Below are 18,540 nucleotides of genomic sequence, written 5' to 3' on the forward strand. Positions count from 1 at the left end.
AGTTCCCTCCTCTTACAAATGAGGGAACACCCAAAGAGATTAAGTGATTTAGACAAGTCGATGAAGCTGGTTAATGGTTGTTCCATGACTGGATTCCAAATGTTTTCCCTCCACATTCCTTTCTTCCAGCAGGTGAGGAGTTTGTTCACGGGTTTAAAGAGCTGAGAGAATGAATGCACATTACGCTCATGCTCAGTACCTGGCCCCCCAGGGAGGACTCGAGAAGGGGGGCTGCCTCTCTCCTCCAGCAGGCTACTCCAGCTTCCTCTGTGGTTCTAGTCTAGACTTGGGTCAAAAGGCACTGTGGAAAACAAGATTCCCCACCATCTGCTGGCTGCCCCCACCCAAGCGTTAGCACTGGAATGTGTCTGAGCTGGTTGAGCTGGGAATTCTCAGTTTTTCATTACTGACACTCATAACACTCTGAAGTCTTGTTCATCACAGACCTGCCCTCCAGTACACAAACCCCTTCCCCGTGAGCCCTTTCGCCCAACAGGGAGACAGTCCCCCGTCCCCTGTGGCGGCTGGCATCGGTGTTTGAGAACAAGGCCAAGGAGTCTGGATCTGCAGCCCAGCTCCACTCAGTGCCTGGGTTACCCTGCACAAGTTCCCTAATCTATCTGGACCTCAGTTTCCTCGTCTGTAAATCAATCCCTGTCTTATGAGAGTATAGTGAGAATTAATAGAAGTGTTTTCAAGAGTCAGGCGAAGACTTAGGAGTTGTCACACTTCTCCCAATCGCTACAGGGCTGCTAGGGGGCACTACCTGCATAGATAGAGTTATCTTTACATCAAAACTTTATTTTACCCTCAAGAATTTAGCTTTTTCTCTCCTCCCTAATGAACACCACAAAGCTCCTTTCCCTATTTTTCCAAGGGAACTGATGGTTATCCTGAAAATAAACCTGAGATGGGCTGGCTGTTAACCTGGGGCTTTGGCAGCTTCTCTGTGGCTCTGCCTGACCTGGGGAAGGACAGCTCCTCTCAGGGGGTATCACCTGAATTGAGGGGAGACCTGAGCCTATTGTAGACGACCTGGGCCGTCCTCCTCCAAAGGAAAGAAAGGAGGTTAAGAGGATAACTTGGCTTCAGAAAATTGCCTTCTGGACCAAGTGAAAGTGGGTTTGACTACACACTTCTCTGTGTTTGCTTTGGCTTAGGAGCACAGAGCTTGACCCACCTACCACAAAGAGGTTGGTAACAGTGTCGTATTCTATCAGCATTGTCTGGTACATATAGAGAGAAAAAGCGTCTTGTGCCAGGCACCATGGTACGTTTCGTGTATAATCCTCATGATCAGGCTGAGAGATTACTTCTATTCTACACATGAATACACAACTGAGAATTACAGCTATTAAATGACTCGCCAATGGTTACACAGGTTGGCCTAAGCCAGATTAAAATCCAAGCCTGTCTGATTTAAAACCCCATTCTTAACCCAAATATACCTGATCTTAAGAATATCCTGGGATGATTATCAAAAACAGAGTCTATGAGCTACACCCGAGTTCAGCTGAATCGGAGTCTCCAGAGAAGAGGCTAAGGAATCTGAGTTTTTTAACAGGAACCCCAGATGATTGATATTTCAAAAGAAAGCACTACACTCCCGGTTCTTCACCCACAGCTTGCTGAAATCATGTGGAGCACGTAAAGCATACCAATGCCTAGTTCCCAGGCACAAGGGGTGGGTTCTTTCCCAGTTCTCTCTTTGAAAAAGCACTTAACCCTCTGTAGTTCACTCTGCCTTCTTGGCTATAAAATGAAGATAGAGCCTAACATTTTCGCCTATGTCATAGGAGTGCTGTGACAGTGGAATGAGGACACTGGTGAAGGCATTCTGCACAGTGCTCACTGAAAGAAAAAGTTTCACAATCACATGCAACCTTTTAATCATTTGTTTAATAGGCATTTGTGGGCTGACCTGACAATCTAATAATCCCTTTAACATAGTTTTTGAGGAAAAAGCATTCAGATTTCAAAATAATTCACACAAAAATTTCAGAATGCAATTTACTTCAACTTTCAGGTCTGCCTCGAAAGGTTTTTTTGTGTGTGTGTGTTTGTTTTTGTTTTGTTTTTTTTCTTTTGTTTGGTTATAGGCCTAGGAATATTGAAAATATCATATGACATCTTTTTCATGTGAACATTAAATGAACTGATTTGACTTCCTGGTCTATTTGGTCCCCCTTTAAAAATAAATGTTAAGTAAGTTTAGCATTTAAATGTTAAATGGAAAATGTAGACTCTAAAATGATATCTATCCAGTGATAGTACCATGAAAAATAATAATAGGTCTAAGTCATTAAACATTTCTATGTGCTAAATCTATGCTAAGCTGGTAGTCTTCATACATCCTTATTACATGTTGTTACTCCCATTTGCTGAGACTTAGAGAGACTTATTATCTTGCTGGAGTCATTTAACTCATAACAATAGTAGACACAGTATTCAAACAAAAATGTTAGCCCCCTGGTTCCAGGGTCTTAGCCACCTTGCTATAGGAGATCCCCATGCAAGCACATGGGCTGGGAAACAAAGACAGGAAGACGAGAACCATGACTGTTAAATCAGAAGGATCATGGCTGGTATGTCCTTTATTTAAGGTAAAATGAATTATTGGTATAAAAATGTATGTAATAAAGAAAAACTGGTGGAAGAAAAAAACTGCATTAAAAATCTACTGGGGTGGGAATAGGAGTCCCTGGGTGGCTTAGTCAGTTAAGCATCTGCCTTTGGCTGGGGTCATGATCCCAGGGTCCTGGGATCGAGTCCCACACTGGGCTCCCCGGTTAGCGGAGAGCCTGCTCTTCCCCCTCTTCCCCAGTCAGTGCTCTCTCTTGCTATCTTTCTCTCTCAAATAAGCAGATAAAATCTTCAAAAAAATTTTTTAATTTAAAAGAAGAAATAAAGAACTACCTGGAAGGGTGCTGGCTGGTTAATCAGAAGAGCATGCAACTCTTGATCTCAGGGTTCCAAGTTCAAGCCCCATATGGGGTGTAGAAATTACTTTAAAAAACCTAAAAATTTTTTTTAAAAAACTACCTGGACTTTAAGAATGGATGTTGAGACTTTCAGGTTGTAGGTTCTGGGTTTTCATTTCTTTCTAAACCTGGGTCTTCTGGTCTCTGTGAAAATTAAAGAAAGAGAAGTTAGGATGGCCAGAAATCTACCCAGATGCCCACTGGCCCTCACTGAGTTAGCTAAAAGCGCTGCCCTTTATGAAGAGGATGGGGGCACCAGGAGTGGTGATGAACTTTCTTTCAGCCCTCTTAAATCCCATTCTTATATCCTTTTTCATCGGGGTGGGGAGTGCTGTTCACGCATGACACTACCCAGTAGGCTAGCCATGCACAGGAACGGTGAGCCTCGGATTTGCACCCCATCTCCTGCTCAGCCCTGCCAGCTGTTGGGAGACCAGGACAGCCCCGTCCAGCCCCTGCCCAGTGCTCCTCTCCCAAGCACATGACTTGACAGTCAAATCATATCATTTATCTCCCTGGGCAAGTGCATCCCTACCCAACCCCTTGCCTCCTCTCTGAGGAGTCTTGTCTCCAAAAGTGACTTTTCTTCCTTTCTAACAGATATCTGCAAACGAAATCGAAATGCTTCTGATGAGGCTGCCACGCATGTTTAAACAGGAATTCACAGGCGTGGGAGCAACACTGGAAAAAAGGTGGAAGCTGTGTGCCTTTGAAGGAATTAAAACGACCTAACTGTGAAGAGCTGGCAAGTCTCTGGAAACGAAGGCGCCTGACAGGGCCAGGGCTGTGCAGCGTGAGCACTGGAGGCTGGGGATGGTCTGGCCTGGGGCCCCTGTGGAGCCGTCGGGGCCGACTTCAGTTACATCTGTGGCGTTCTCCTGTGAGTGGAAATGTGCTTGTGTACCAGTTCCCTAAAACAAAGCTTCATACTGTGACAGATCTGTTTCCTATGAAAACCAACGATTCCACAGTCATAATGATGGCAAAATCTTAAAATGTGCTACATTTGAGAATAGCTCACCCAGCAAAATATTTAAAGTTAATGACGGTGTAGCAATGGTTGTCGCTAGGCTGCAGAGTTGTATATGTAATGTATAGCTGAAATCATTCAATGACATTTTCCTGAAAGTCTTTCTGTTTTAGTAAAAAAATAAAAACAAAAATAAAAATAAGAAGTAATTTTACAGTAAGGAAAAATCATACCAAAAGGAAACTTGAATATGTGTCTGAACATTTATTGTATTTTGTAAATTAAGTTATATGCTATTCCAGGGACTTTTGCCTTATTGAAGAGGCAGAAAATGTGATTGGACTCCTTGGACTCCTTGAGAATGCTTTATCAAGAATATTATTTTTCTAATGTAACAATTCTCCATCATAAGTTCTTTTAACATGGACTGCGTAACGATTTTCATAAAATGTAAATAAAGGAAAGCTAGTGCTGCTGTCTTGTACTTGGTATGTAATATTCAGGTTTATGCATCAAAATAAACATTCAGTAAATATTCCGGTTACAAATTTTATAGCAAAGATATTAATTTTTTTCAATAAATATGACTTCTGCCATAAAGGTTTTGCCAGTTCTTCTTTGATATACCTTTCTTCACCATTATTCAGTTCCATCTCATATCCTCACCATATTTAAATGATTGTCTACATGAAGGATGTTGAGAACAAAACATTATTTCAAACAGAAATCTATAAAAACTAAGGTGGGAAATACCAAGACAAGAGGATTATACAGCACTAGGGTACACAGCATTTTAAAATACCAATACCTCAATCGAAATACAATTAATATAAATATTACCTTTGTTTTTTGTCTGCAGAGGCAAGTACAAAAGAGCCAATTGTTAATATTAATTCTTGGATGTATTTATTTGTATGTTCTCTGGAAAACATACAAGTTAGAAAAGGAGTTAAAGAATTCACACTTGAGTCAACAGTTTAGTCAGAATTTGGGCTTTCACTATTTAATTACAAGTAGGGGGACGCCTGGGTGGCTCAGTTGGTTAAGCCGCTGCCTTCGGCTCAGGTCATGATCCCAGCGTCCTGGGATCGAGTCCCACATCGGGCTCCTTGCTTGGCAGGGAGCCTGCTTCTCCCTCTGCCTCTGCCAGCCATTCTGTCTGCCTATGCTCGCTCGCTCTCCCTCTCTCTCTGACAAATAAATAAAGTCTTTAAAAAAAAAAAATTACAAATAGGATAGAGCTTTAAACTGTATCTCCTTCCTGCTTTCTTACATAAGAATCACAAAAAAGACAAGTATTCAAGATATTAATTTTAAATGAAACTTTTTTAAGGAAGATTATTCAATAGTGATCTTCAAAATTCTGAAAATATGTTCATAATTTTCTATTACATAGGAAGTTATTGTCTTTAGGATCTTTTTATTGAGCCCTGATAAATTAAGGTACTAAGTCATGCTTCCCATGAATACCTGCATGTTTTGTTCAGGCTCAGTGCTAATCCTGTGAATACAGATATGAGTAAGAAAGACCCTGTCCTTCATGAGCTCAGAGTTCAACAGGAAAAAGACATTTTGCCGAAGGTTTCTACATAATGTGAGCCAGGTGACTGGAAAGATAGAACAGGGTGCTATGGGATTCAAGCTAAATGTAAATATCATATTAAATACTGAAACACTAGAGGCCTTTCTAATACCAACTATCAATTCCCACCACTATCATCATCCTGACATGTTTATCTCTAGGTCAGGACACACAAATAAGGATACAACCATCAGCAAGGAGATGACCTCATATACACACATCATCAAACAAAACCTAAGAGGTTTGCCTGAAGAATAATTAGAAGAAAAATATTTCCATAATCTGGCTAGTTAAAATCTAGTAGAGATACAAGGTACCACAACCTAGACTATTTCTTTTTTTTATTATTATTTTTTTTTAAAGGTTTTATTTATTTATTTGAGAGAGAGAGAGACAGTGAGAGAGAGCATGAGCGAGGAGAAGGTCAGAGAGCAAAGCAGACTCCCCATGGAGCTGGGAGCCCGATGTGGGACTCGATCCCGGGACTCCAGGATCACGCCCTGAGCCGAAGGCAGTCGTCCAACCAACTGAGCCACCCAGGCGTCCCCCTAGACTATTTCTAATGGAAAGCAAGGGAGAGGTTTTCAAATGTGCATTCACACTTTCAAGTAGTGCCTGTAGTCACTTTAGCAGGATACAATTCACAGAGTAAAACCCTAACTCAGAGCTCGGATCAGGGAAAGGAATTAGACGGACCTTAGATTAGATCTGCCCAAAGAACACCATTCTGTAAACACACCATTCTGAGGTAGAAATGGTAACATATAGGATTGAAATAGTTAACACAGCATTTCAAAATATTTGAGTAATTCCCAGAGAAAATTTTCTGTACCAGGGAAATCTATTTTAGCTGTGGTGGTTTTATTGCTCCTTGAAATTCATTATATTAATTGTCTAGAAATATATGAGTTAACATGTAACTTCAATTACAGAAGTAAGTTATATTTGCAGGAAAAACTTTTAAATTTATTTCACATTCAGATTCAGAAGGTACCCTAGGGATCACCTGGGGCCATGTGGAGTCTACGTATGTGTGTCGCCCCATTATCTTGACCCCTCAGGGCAATCCTACATAAAGACACCAGTATCCCCATTTGTCACACACGGAGAATGAGGCTCAGCAGTACTGAGTAATCTGGCAAAGTCTACACAGATTACAAATTACAGGATTACAAATCCTGTAATCAGCATGATTACAGGATTTGAACCCACAGTTGACTGACTCCAAAGATGTTCTCACTGTGTCATGTTTCTAGTTCAATGTATTCCCACCCCTCCCAGGAGCCCAGTGATCATCCAGGGCTTCTGGATCACCGCTTTTACTCTCCTTTTTCTCTGCCATCCCATGTACATGAGAATGGGTGTGAAGATGGCTAGCCTTTCCCTTCCAAATCTACCAGTAACAAATCATGGTTCCTAGACTCCTCGAATAGGCAGAACATTGAAAGTTTGGAGATCCTCATAACCTCGCCCCAAAGGGCCTTTCTGGCTTGCTTTTTTACTGCTTCCCTGAATAGGACTAAATATTTGCTGCCTTTCTGCTTTGTTCCTATCTTTCTATCCAAATAAAATTACCCTCTTCGTATCTAGTTACCACAGTCCTACAAAGCCTTAAGGGGTAAGTGCAAAGACTCTCACCCTCCCCCACCATACTTTTCTCCCTCCCCTGCACAGCTATCCCACATTGACTGTTTAAGACCCTTACCACCCAGCTGTCTCTACCTTATCTCCCTATTAGATTCTAAGCTCTTTGAGAGATCTGAATGTGTCTCATTTACTTTGAATTATTTCCCAAAGTTGTTTTGCTTATAATTTTTAAAAAACAGAACAGAGAACAAACCAACATGTCTTCACACCTCCAGGAACCAGTGTGCTGGTACCCTTAGGGGAAAAAGTCACGAAATATTTGAAAAGCCTGCAAATATCTTAGATCCAAGATTCCAAGGCATAAAATCATGAGTGATCATGTACTGCCTATTACCAAAATACCAAAAGCAACCAATTCCTTCACAAAGTTCAAACCCAGATAAATTATCGACTCTTCTATGAAGCCCTGATCCCCTCAGGAACCTCCTCTCCAAAGTTCCCACCACTATTCATTGTATTTCTACTGCAGCCTTTCCACAGTATTTTACTCATATGTGAAATGGCTATTCTCCCAGTCCCACAGGCTCCCTTACTCACCTTTCCAATCCTCAGTCTAGATGACAGACCGTGACTTTTTATTTTTAAATAAATATTTATCAATGGAATGAACCAAATGGATGAAAGAAGGAGCCCACACAGGAACTTTTCGAATTTGCTGAACCAGCACATATTCAGACATCAGGCCCAGTAACAGAAGCCAGAACTTTCTTCTCCTCAGTTGTAAGATCCTGGCAGAATTCTTACCTTCTTTTTCAAAATGTTTTTCATTGTCTCAAACTATACATAACATTTATCATTTAAACCATTTGTAATTGTACAATTCTGCGACATTAAATATATTTACAAAGTTATGCTTCCAGTCACCACTATAATTTTTCATCATCATCCGCACCAAAAAACTTTAAGGTACCCGTGGTGCCTGGGTGGCTCAGAAAGTTAAGCCTCTGCCTTCGGCTCAGGTCATGATCCCAGGGTCCTGGGATCGAGTCCCGCATCAGGCTCTCTGCTCAGCAGGGAGCCTGCTTCCTCCTCTCTCTCTGCCTGCCTCTGCCTACTTGTGATCTCTGTCAAATAAATAAATAGAATCTTTAAAAAAAAAAAACTTTAAGGTACCCATTAAAAAACATACAAACAAAAAAACCCCCCCAACTCCCTTCACCCTTCCTTTCAGCCTCTGGTAATCTCAATTCTACTTTGTGTCTCTTTGTCTACTTTGTGTCCAGCTCTGTAGAACAGAGATGGAAACAGGGTATTTGTGCTTCTCTGTCTCACTTCTTTCATAGCACAATGTCTTCAGTGCTCACCCACATTGTAGCACATGTTGGAGCCTCATTCCTGTTTCGAGACAGAATAATATGCCATTGTGTGAGAACACTTCTTGCTGGCTTAGGTATCCTTTACCTACTGCAGCAAGGGAAAGTCAATTGTCTATGTTTTAAAAAATGTAAACACTTTTTTTTTAATTTTTTTTAGAGATTTTTATTTATTTGAGAGAGAAAGCGAGGAGAAGGTCAGAGGGAGAAGCAGACTCCCCACGGAGCTGGGAGCCCGATGTGGGACTCGATCCCGGCACTCCGGGATCATGACCTGAGCCAAAGGCAGTCGTCCAACCAACCGAGCCACCCAGGCATCCCCATAAACACTTTTATTAAATACCACATCAAAACTAACATTTGAAAGTACAGAGAGGCTTGTTTTTCCATCTGGATAAACTCCTTTTCATCGAGGATGATGAAAATGAAAGGACAAAAGTAGAAAACACTTGTAGGAATTGTGTAGAAAACAAGGCTCTTTAAACAAATATCCATGTGACAAATGTGATATGATAAACGTTGGTTTTCTTCTGGGTAAGGGTTAGGGATGTTCCTTTTACCAAAAATGGCTGCTCTGTTTGTTCCGCTGAGTAAGAGATGTTTCATCCTGAAAGCATACGAACTATTTTACCAAAACTCAGTTTCTTCTCATAAACTGAGAGAACATAGATTTTAGAGATGCCTAAAATTTTACAGCTTGGTTCACTTTATATCAAAAAGGTAAGAGGTTAACACGAATATTCAATCAACTGTCATTAGTATCTGAATAAACTACAGGCATACCTCATGTTATTGCATCTCACTTTATTGTGCTTTACAGATATTGTGCATTTTACAAATGCAAGGTTTGTGGCAACCCTGTGTCAAGCAAGTCTGCTGGCACCACTCTTCCAATAGCATTTGCCCATTCATGTTTCTGTGTCACATTTTGGTAATTCTCACAATACTTCCAACTTTTCATTATTATTATGTTTGTGTTATCAGTGATCTTTGGTGTTACTACTGCAACTGTTTTGCGGTGCCACAAACTGCACCCATATAAGATGGCAAATTTAAAGGATAAATGTTATGTGTGTTCTGACTGCTTCACTGCCTGGCCATTCCCCCATCTCCCTCCCTATTCCTGGAGATGCAAGAATATTGAAATTTGGCTAAACTAATAATCCTACAATGGCCTCTAAGTGTTCAAGTGGAAGGAGGAGTTGCATGTCTCTCACTTTAAATCAAAAGCCAGAATACATTACCCTTAGTGAGGAAGGCATGTCAAAAGCCGAAACAAGCCAGAAGCTAGGTCTCTTGTGCCACATAGCTAAGTTGTGAATGCAAAAGTCAAGTTACTGAAGAAAATTAAAACCCAGCAGACATACGAATGGTAAAGCCAAACAGTTTTATTGCTGAGATGAAGGAAGTCTGAGTGGTCTGGATAGAGGATCAAGCCAGCCACAACATTCCCTGAAGCCAAAGCCTAATTTAGAGTGAGGCCCTAACTCTCTTCAATTCTAGGAAGGTTGAGAAAGGTGAGGATGCTGAGAATTTGTCTGAAGCTGGCAGAGGCTGGCTCGTGAGGTTTAAGGAAAGACTTCTCTGGAACATAAAACTGCAAGGTGAGCCAGCAAATGCTAATGTAGAAGCTGCAGAAAGTTATCCAGAAGACCCAGCTAAGATCATTAATGAAGGTAGCTACACTGAACAACATATGTTCAGTGTAGACAAACTAGTCATCTGTTGGGCAAAAAAAAAAAAGCATCTAGGACTTTCATAAGAGAAAGAGAGGAGAAGTCAATGCCTGGTTTTAAAGCTTCAAAGACAGACTGACTCTTGTAGGGGCTAACACAGATGGTGACTTGAAGACAATGCTCATTTATCATTCTGAAAATCCTAGCATCCTTAAGAATTATACTAAATCTTCTCTGCCTACACTCCATAAATGGAAGAATAAAGCCCAGAACACCTCTGTTTACAACACGATTTACTAAGTATTCTAACCTCTCTGCTAAGACATACTGCTCAGAAAAAAAAGATTCACTTCAAGATATGACTGCTCACTGACAATGTGCCTGATCACCCAACAGCTCTGATAAAGATATACAAGAATAACATTATTTTATGGCTGCTAACACAACATCCACTTTAGCCTATGGATCAAGGCATAATTCTGACTTTCAAGGTTTGTTAAGAAATACACTTTGTGGAAATAATGAAGATTAGAGCAAAAATAAACAAAATAGAAACTAAAACAACCAATAGAACAGATCAATGAAGCCAGGGGCTGGCTGTTTGAAAAGATCAACAAAAATCAATAAACCTTTAGCCACACTCACCAAAAAAAAGGGGGGGCGGGGAGAAAGAAAAGAGGACTCAAATAGAATCAGAAATGAAAGGGGAGAAATAACCAACAACACAGAAATACAAAAAACTGTAAGAGAATATTATGAAAAATTATATGCCAACAAATTGGACAACCTAGAAGAAATGGATAAATTCCTAGAAACATAACCTCCCAAAACTAAATCAGGAAAAAAATATAAAATTTGAAAAGACTGATTACCTGCACTGAAATTGAATCAGTAATCAAAAAGAAAACGAAACAAACAAGAACAACAAAAACCTCCCAGTAAACAGAAGTCCAGGGCCAGACACCACAGGTAAATTCTACCAAGCATTTATTTTTTTTTTTTAAAGATTTTTTATTTATTTGTCAGAGAGGGAGAGAGAGCACAGGCAGACAGAATGGCAGGCAGAGGCAGAGGGAGAAGCAGGCTCCCTGCTGAGCAAGGAGCCCGATGTGGGACTCGATCCCAGGACGCTGGGATCATGACCTGAGCCGAAGGCAGCTGCTTAACCAACTGAGCCACCCAGGCATCCCTCTACCAAGCATTTAAAGAAAAGTTGTTACCTATTCTTCTCAAACTATTCCAAAAATTAGAAGGGGAAGAAAAGTCTCCAAATTTATTCTATGAAGCCAACATTACTCTGATACCAAAACCAAATAAAGACGCTACAAAAAGAGAGAATGACAGGCCAATATCTCTGATGAACCAAATTCAAAAATGCAAAAAATACTACAAAATACTACAAAGTATTTAAAAATACTACAAAATATTATCAAATTGAATCCAATGATACATTAAAAAAATCATTCACCATGTTCAACTGGGATTTATCCCTGCAATGCAAGGGTGGTTCAATATTCCCAAGTCAATGTGCTATACCGCATCATAAAAAAAGATGGGATAAAAACCATATGATCATTTCAATGGATGCAGAAAAAGCATCTGACAAAGTATAACAGTTCTTCATGAATAAAAACCCTGAACACAGTAGGTTTAGAGGGAACATACCTCAACATAATAAAGGCCATATATGAAAATCCCAAAGCTTACATCATATTCAAAGGGGAAACATGGAAAGTGTATTCCCTAAGGTCAGGAAGAAGCCAGGGATATCCACTCTCACCACTACTATTTAACACAGTACTGGAAGTCCTAGCCATAGCAAACAGACAACAAAAATAAATAAAAGGCATCCAAAGTAAAACTTACTATTCACAGATGACATGATACTCTCTATACACAGAAATCCATAAAGACCCCACCAGAAAACTCCTACAACTGATAGATGAATTCAGTAAACTTGCAGAATACAAAATCAATGTATAGAAACCTATTGCATTTCTATACACTAATAATGAAGCAGAAAAGGAAATTAAGAAAACAATCCCATTCATAATTAAACCAAAAATAAGATACCTGGGAATATAAACTTAACCAAGGAGTTAAAAGATCTGTACTCTGAAAACTATAACACACTGAAAGAAGTTGAAGACAAAGAAATGGAAAGTCATTCCATGTGTATGAATGGGGAGAGCAAATATTGCTAAAATATCCATACTACCCAAAGCTATCTACGGATTTAATGCAACCTCCACCAAAACACCAACATTTTTCATAGAACTAGAACAAACAATCCCTAGATTTATGAGGTCTTCTGTGGTTCCATAAATAACAAAAACCATCTTGAAAAAGAAAAACAAAGCTGGAGGTATCACAACTCCAGATCTCAGGTTTTACTACAAAGCCACAGTAGTCAAAACAGTATGGTACAAGCAGAAAATAAGGCACGCAGATCAGAACAGAATAGAATAGAAAGCCTTAAATAAATTTATGTTTATATGATCAATCTATGACAAAGGAGGAAAGAAAATGCAATGGGAAAAAGACAGCCTCTTCAACAAATGGTACTGGGAGGCCAGGACAGCTACATGTAAAAAGAATGGAACTGGATCCCCAGCTTACACCACACATAAAGATAAATTCAAAATGGATTAAGGACCTAAATTTGAACCCTGAAACTATAAAAATCCTAGAAGAGACCACAGGCAATAATTTCTCCAACATCAGCCATAGCAACTTCTTTCTAGATATATCTCTGAGGCAAGGGAAATAAAAGCAAAAATAAACTATTGGACTACATCAAAATAAAAAGCTTCTACACAGCAAAGAAAACAATCAAAACTAAAACTACTTACTAAATAGGAGAAGATATTTGCAAATAACATCATTGATAAAGGTTAGGATCTAAAATATATAAAGAACTGATACAACTCAACATCCAGAAGCAAACGATCCAATTAAAAAGTTGGAAGAAGATATAAACAGACATTTCTCCAAAGAAGAAATACAAATGGCCAACAGACACATGAAAAGATGTTCAACATCACTAATCATCAGCGAAATGCCAATCAAAACTACACTGAGATATCACTTCACACCTATTAGAATGGCTAAAGTCAAAAACACAAGACATACCAAGTGTTGGGAAGATGTGGAGAAATAGGAATCTTTGGCACTATTGTGGGAATGCAAACTAGTGCAGCCATTCTGGAAAACAGTATGGAACTTCCCCCAGAAAGTTAAAAATAGAACTATCCTATGATCAAGTAATTGCACTACTCGGTATTTTCCCAAAAAAAACCCCAAAAAACAAAAACACTAATTCAAAAGGATACATATACATGCACCCCTCTATTTATTGCAGCATTATTTATAATGGCCAAACTATGGAAGTAGCTCAAGTGTCCACTGACTGATGAATAGATAAAGATGATGTGGTATTTATGTAATGGAATATTATTCAGCCATAAAATAGAATGAAATCATGCCAGTTGCAACAACATGAATGGAGCCAGAGAGTGTAATGCCAAGCAAAATAAGTCAGAAAAGGACAAACATTGTATGATTTCACTCATATGTGGAATTTCAGAAACAAATGAGCAAAGGCAAACAAAAGAAAGAGAGACAAACCAAGAAAAAGACTCTTAACTATAGAGAACAAAGTGGTGGTTGCCAGCGGGGAGGGGAGTGGCGGGTGACACAGGTGAAGGGGGTTTAGAGTCCACTTGCCATGACGCTCACTGAATGATGCACAGAACTGATGAATAGCTATATTGTACACCTGAAACTACTGTAACACTGTATGTTAACTACACTAGAATAAAAATTAATCTAAAAAAAAAATAAAATAAAATAAAATAAAATAATATACTTCATAAGGCTATAGCTGCCATAACAGTGATTCCTCTCGTGGCTCTGGGCAAAGTAAATTGAAAACCTTCTAAAAAGTTTTCACTATGTTAGATGTCAGTAAGAACATTTGTGATTCATGGGAAGAGGTCAAAATACCAACATTAACAAGGGTTTGGAGGAAGCGGATTCCACCCTTCAAGGACATCTTTAAAGGGGTTCAAGATTTCAGCAGACAAAATAACTACAGATGTGGTGGCAAGAGCCTGAGAAAATAGTGTTAGAAGTAGAGCCTGAAGAGGTCACTGCATTGCTGCAATCTCATGATGAAAACAAATGAAGAAAGAGTTGCTTCTTATGGATGAGAAAGAAAATGGCTGCTTAAGATGGAACCTGCACCCGGTGATGATGTTGTGAATATTGTTGAGATGACAATGAAGGATTTAGAATATTACATAAATTTAGCTGACAAAGCTGAGGCAGGGTGAGAGAGGACTGACTCCAATTTTGAAAGAAGTCCTAGAATCTAACCGCATTACCCGCTACAGAGAAATCATTCATGAAAGGAAGAGTCAATGGGTGGGGTAAACTTCATTGTCTTTTTTTAAGAAATTGCCACAGCCATCCCAATTGTCAGCAACAACCATCCTGATCAGCCAGCAGCCGTCGATATCAAGGCAAGACCCTCTGCCAACAAAAAGATATGACTTGAGGAAAGCTCAGGAGAGGGTTGGGAAGCTCAGGTGAGAGTTAGCCTGTTTCAGTAACTAAGTACTTTTAATTAAGGTATGTGCACCATTTTTTAAATATAATGCTACCACACGCTTAACAGACTACATATAGTGTATATATAACTTTCATATGCACTGGGAAACCAAAAAATTTACCTGACTCACTGTATCTCGATACTCATTTCAATACTGTGGCCTGGCACCAAACCTAGAGTATCCCCATTAGGCCTGTGCTTCTAAGTGTAGCACACCAAAGGAACATCTCAGAGTTAAACAAATCGTAACGAATTATATATTAGATCACCAGAAATAGTGTGTCTTAGTTCCACCACCTCCAGGTTTCTTCTTTGGCTTTCAAGTGAATTTTATTTTTCATTTCTGGGCTTCAAATATTTTGAAATTTTTCATACTGTAAAGGAGAATATCCAGACTGTGCTGGAGTAGAGTCCCAGCCCCAGCTGGGCTTGTGACTAAGGCATGGAACTCGGTGCCTAGTGAGGTACTAGTCCCAGATTCATGATATGGTCATGTGAAAACCTACTTCATAGGGTTGCTGTGATGGGTAAATAAGATACGATGTGTACAGCTCCTAACAGGGCCCACAGTCTCTCATGGTTCATCTCCCTCTCTGATTTCTCCCTGTTCGGATTTCCCTCCCTTCCCCTATGGTCCTCTGTGCTATTGCTTATGTTCCACATACAAATCGTACCTTAGATACGCCATTCCAACCAAGCAAAGGAGGCAAGCCCCTTCCCCTACTACCCCCTCCTTAGGGATAAACAGTGTTTATGTTTCTCAATGTAAGAATAAAATAATTAGTATAAGGCAAGCATCATCCCTACAAACAGTCCGTCTGATATGTGCAAGTGTAAGACATAAGCAAAATAACCGTGACTCTCTAACCTACAAAGACTCTCCTAACTCGTACAGGCCACTGGGCAGTCATGGTCACTGTGACCCTCAACACAGAAAAAATGCAGAGCAGGAATTCTTTAAGTCGTTTTTTACTTATTTGAGCTATTTCTAGTAAAGAGTAATCAGGGTCAAATACCTTCAACTGTGAAGAAACTATATGGCTCTGGGCACATGGCACTTTGAATGATGGTCAACAAGGTATAGAATAAGCAAGGATTAAATAAATTAATAAATAAATTTTAAAAAAATTTTTTAACCCAGCAGAGAGATCATCAGGAAAAGTTGTGGGTGTAGCTGAAGCATGCAACAGTATTATTTTAGAGAACATACATATCCATTATGGTTGCAGAGAGAATCAAAGTAAATGACTCCAGTAAACCTAGCAATTGCAGACTGGTTTTTAATAAAATTAGCTGTTCTGGTCCAAAATTTTAACTCTTCTCTCAGATACCCAAACAATAAAAGCTCAGACGTTTATATTGCACATTTCACCTCTTATATAATGTACATTTATCAGTACAAGGTTATGTAATGGAATATTCTTACTTTATAGGAAAAGCAGACTCATAAAAATAAATTGCAGGCATTTTACAGTAGAAAATGGCACTTTTCTACACAAAGCAAGAAAGTGGTTAATGTACAATAGAAAGTGCATTGCATGTAATGAAATGCATTTTTTTGTCTAGAAAATATATTTATTGTGTGTTGAAAATTGTAATATCTTCCTCTGCACAAAGAAATTTCTATTATAAAGCCCATTTACTATTGTAGGGAGTGAAACCCTTTTTCTTGTTTACTAAAGTCATCTATCTTAATATCAGCCCACAACACTGTCAAGTTCACTTAAGAAGAGCTATGTGTAGATAAGAATAGGGCTGAATCAGAAACCAGAATATTCCATTTCATCCGCTTTTCGTATCTAAGCAAGTGCTGTGTAATCCACTACATCTGGTAGCAATCTTTTTTTGGAAAGCTTTCTTCTTTTCAGAAGAAAACGTTAAAAATTGGTCAATTTGAAGCCCTCATCAATAAATAAATCTTTTGCCTTTGAACATGTTTATGTATAAGTGAGGATTTTTTTCTCTAGTATGTTTTGAGCTAGAATGTGAAGTATGGGCTGGAAAATCAAACATTGTCTTCAGGTGGAGATAATGTATGAAAACCATTGTCAGCCATTTATTAAATAGACATTGATTGTTACATCAAATCAACATATCATGCATCATTTTTATGACTTTCAATCACAGTAAATCAAGTTTCACATAGGAAGTGCTATGAATTCTTAGGATATTTGTCACTTCCTAAGCTGAGCAGTGACTAAATAATGTTCTGCACCTCATTATCTCTTCCTTGAGCAGCTAAAATAACTTTGGTTCAAAGCATGCCAAAGAATAGACTTTGTGGTGCTGGGCCTGGTAACTGTAGGCAGCCAAGGTGAGACAGTGAAATCTAGACTCTGCCAGTCTACAGTCAAGTATTTTGCATTGCAGCTTTCTACTAGGGGCTGGTAACTGAAGATTCCAGACTTTTGGTCATGGAAGGGGTAGATCACCTGCTTGCAGACACTCTATAGTGAGATATTCATGAGCATTTACCTGGAATCATTCCAACTGAGTAATCATACAACTTAATATCTGAAACAGGGATTGGTAATACCTATCTCATAGTCTTTCTTTAATTTTATCCATTGATAGACCTTCCTTGGTCATCTAAGATTACGAACTCTTCTAGGAAGTTTTCATCTCAAAGCCTCACACAGACCACTGCCAACTGAAAATATTTCTCCTCAGAGGTTACCAATAACATATCAAATAGAACCACCTTCCTGAGTCCTCCCTGGAAAAACAAGTATTTTAATATATTGTAACAGGAAATCTCCAGCAGTCCCAAGAGTCTGCTGCACTGTGCAAAACTACAATTCGGACTTCCAGAGAACTCCAGATTCCCATGGCCTCACTGGGAGGTTTGAGGGACTCGTAAAGTGGATGAATAACCAGTAAAGTTCCTAACTCAAACCAGGCCTGTTGGAAGAGAGTCTTGGCGAAGACAATCCTGATGTGTTTTCTCAAATATAAAATATTTCCTCTGAAATATCCCATTCTTGAGACAGAGAAAGAACTAGATGTCTTATTCCTAGTCTTCTATCTCCAATAAGGATGGGACATCCTGGTGCAAAAATCAAAGAGATAAAAATCTATCCTGTGCTGCTCTGTTTCGCATTACTTTACAGCAGGGCAACAACACAGATGTATTTATTGCCCACATTACCCTAGCAACCAGGTTTAATGAAGGACAGAGGGAGAGAAGGGCCAAGAAACTGCTCATAACTGCCATCTGCAATTTCTCAAATCTCAAAGTATAGGATGGATGCAGGAGCCCCCAACTCCTACTTTGTTCTTAGAACCATTTTGACTCCTATTTCCTTCTTTTCCCTTTGGGCTTTGCCCCATGAGCATTCATCTCACGTCTCATTGGTTTATCAGATCAAATGCAGGGGTATTTTTTAGTAAACTGGAAAGGAACACTCACCCCATGCATATATACATGCACTAATGCACAAGTGTATAGATATTTTTCACACACATGCACACAAAGATTGTTGTGCACACACACAGTGAAAATGTACATGTACATGTAGTCACATTTACACACATTCACTTCATTGACACTCAAACCCCTCTGCTTTTGGGAATCATTTCCTTCCCTCAGGTTCTTCCCGCTCCTCTTTTTTTTTTTTTTTAATCCATAAGCTATTTACTCTTCCAAGGAGAACAATTAATTTTTTTTAAGATTTTATTTATTTATTTGACAGACAGAGATCACAAGTAGGTAGAGAGGCAGGCAGAGAAAGAGGGGGAAGCAGGCCAAGCAGAGAGCCC

At 39.3% G+C, this 18,540-nt stretch overlaps 1 protein-coding gene across 8 annotated transcripts in view; it reads left to right on the plus strand.

Annotated features, from left to right (window-relative positions):
• Positions 1 to 4,551, plus strand: part of ENOX1 (ecto-NOX disulfide-thiol exchanger 1) — a 568,173-nt gene extending 563,622 nt beyond the window's left edge. For all 8 annotated transcript variants that reach the window (XM_044249790.1, XM_044249789.1, XM_044249788.1 and 5 more), the window contains one exon: positions 3,582 to 4,551. In XM_044249790.1, the coding sequence (XP_044105725.1) occupies positions 3,582 to 3,713 (132 nt within the window). In that variant the 3' untranslated portion in view covers positions 3,714 to 4,551. The remainder of the gene's footprint in view (positions 1 to 3,581) is intronic.
• Positions 4,552 to 18,540: the final 13,989 nt, after the last annotated feature.

This window comes from Neovison vison, chromosome 5 (assembly GCF_020171115.1).
Source record: "Neovison vison isolate M4711 chromosome 5, ASM_NN_V1, whole genome shotgun sequence".
In the NCBI taxonomy this organism is placed as follows: Eukaryota; Metazoa; Chordata; class Mammalia; order Carnivora; family Mustelidae; genus Neogale; species Neogale vison.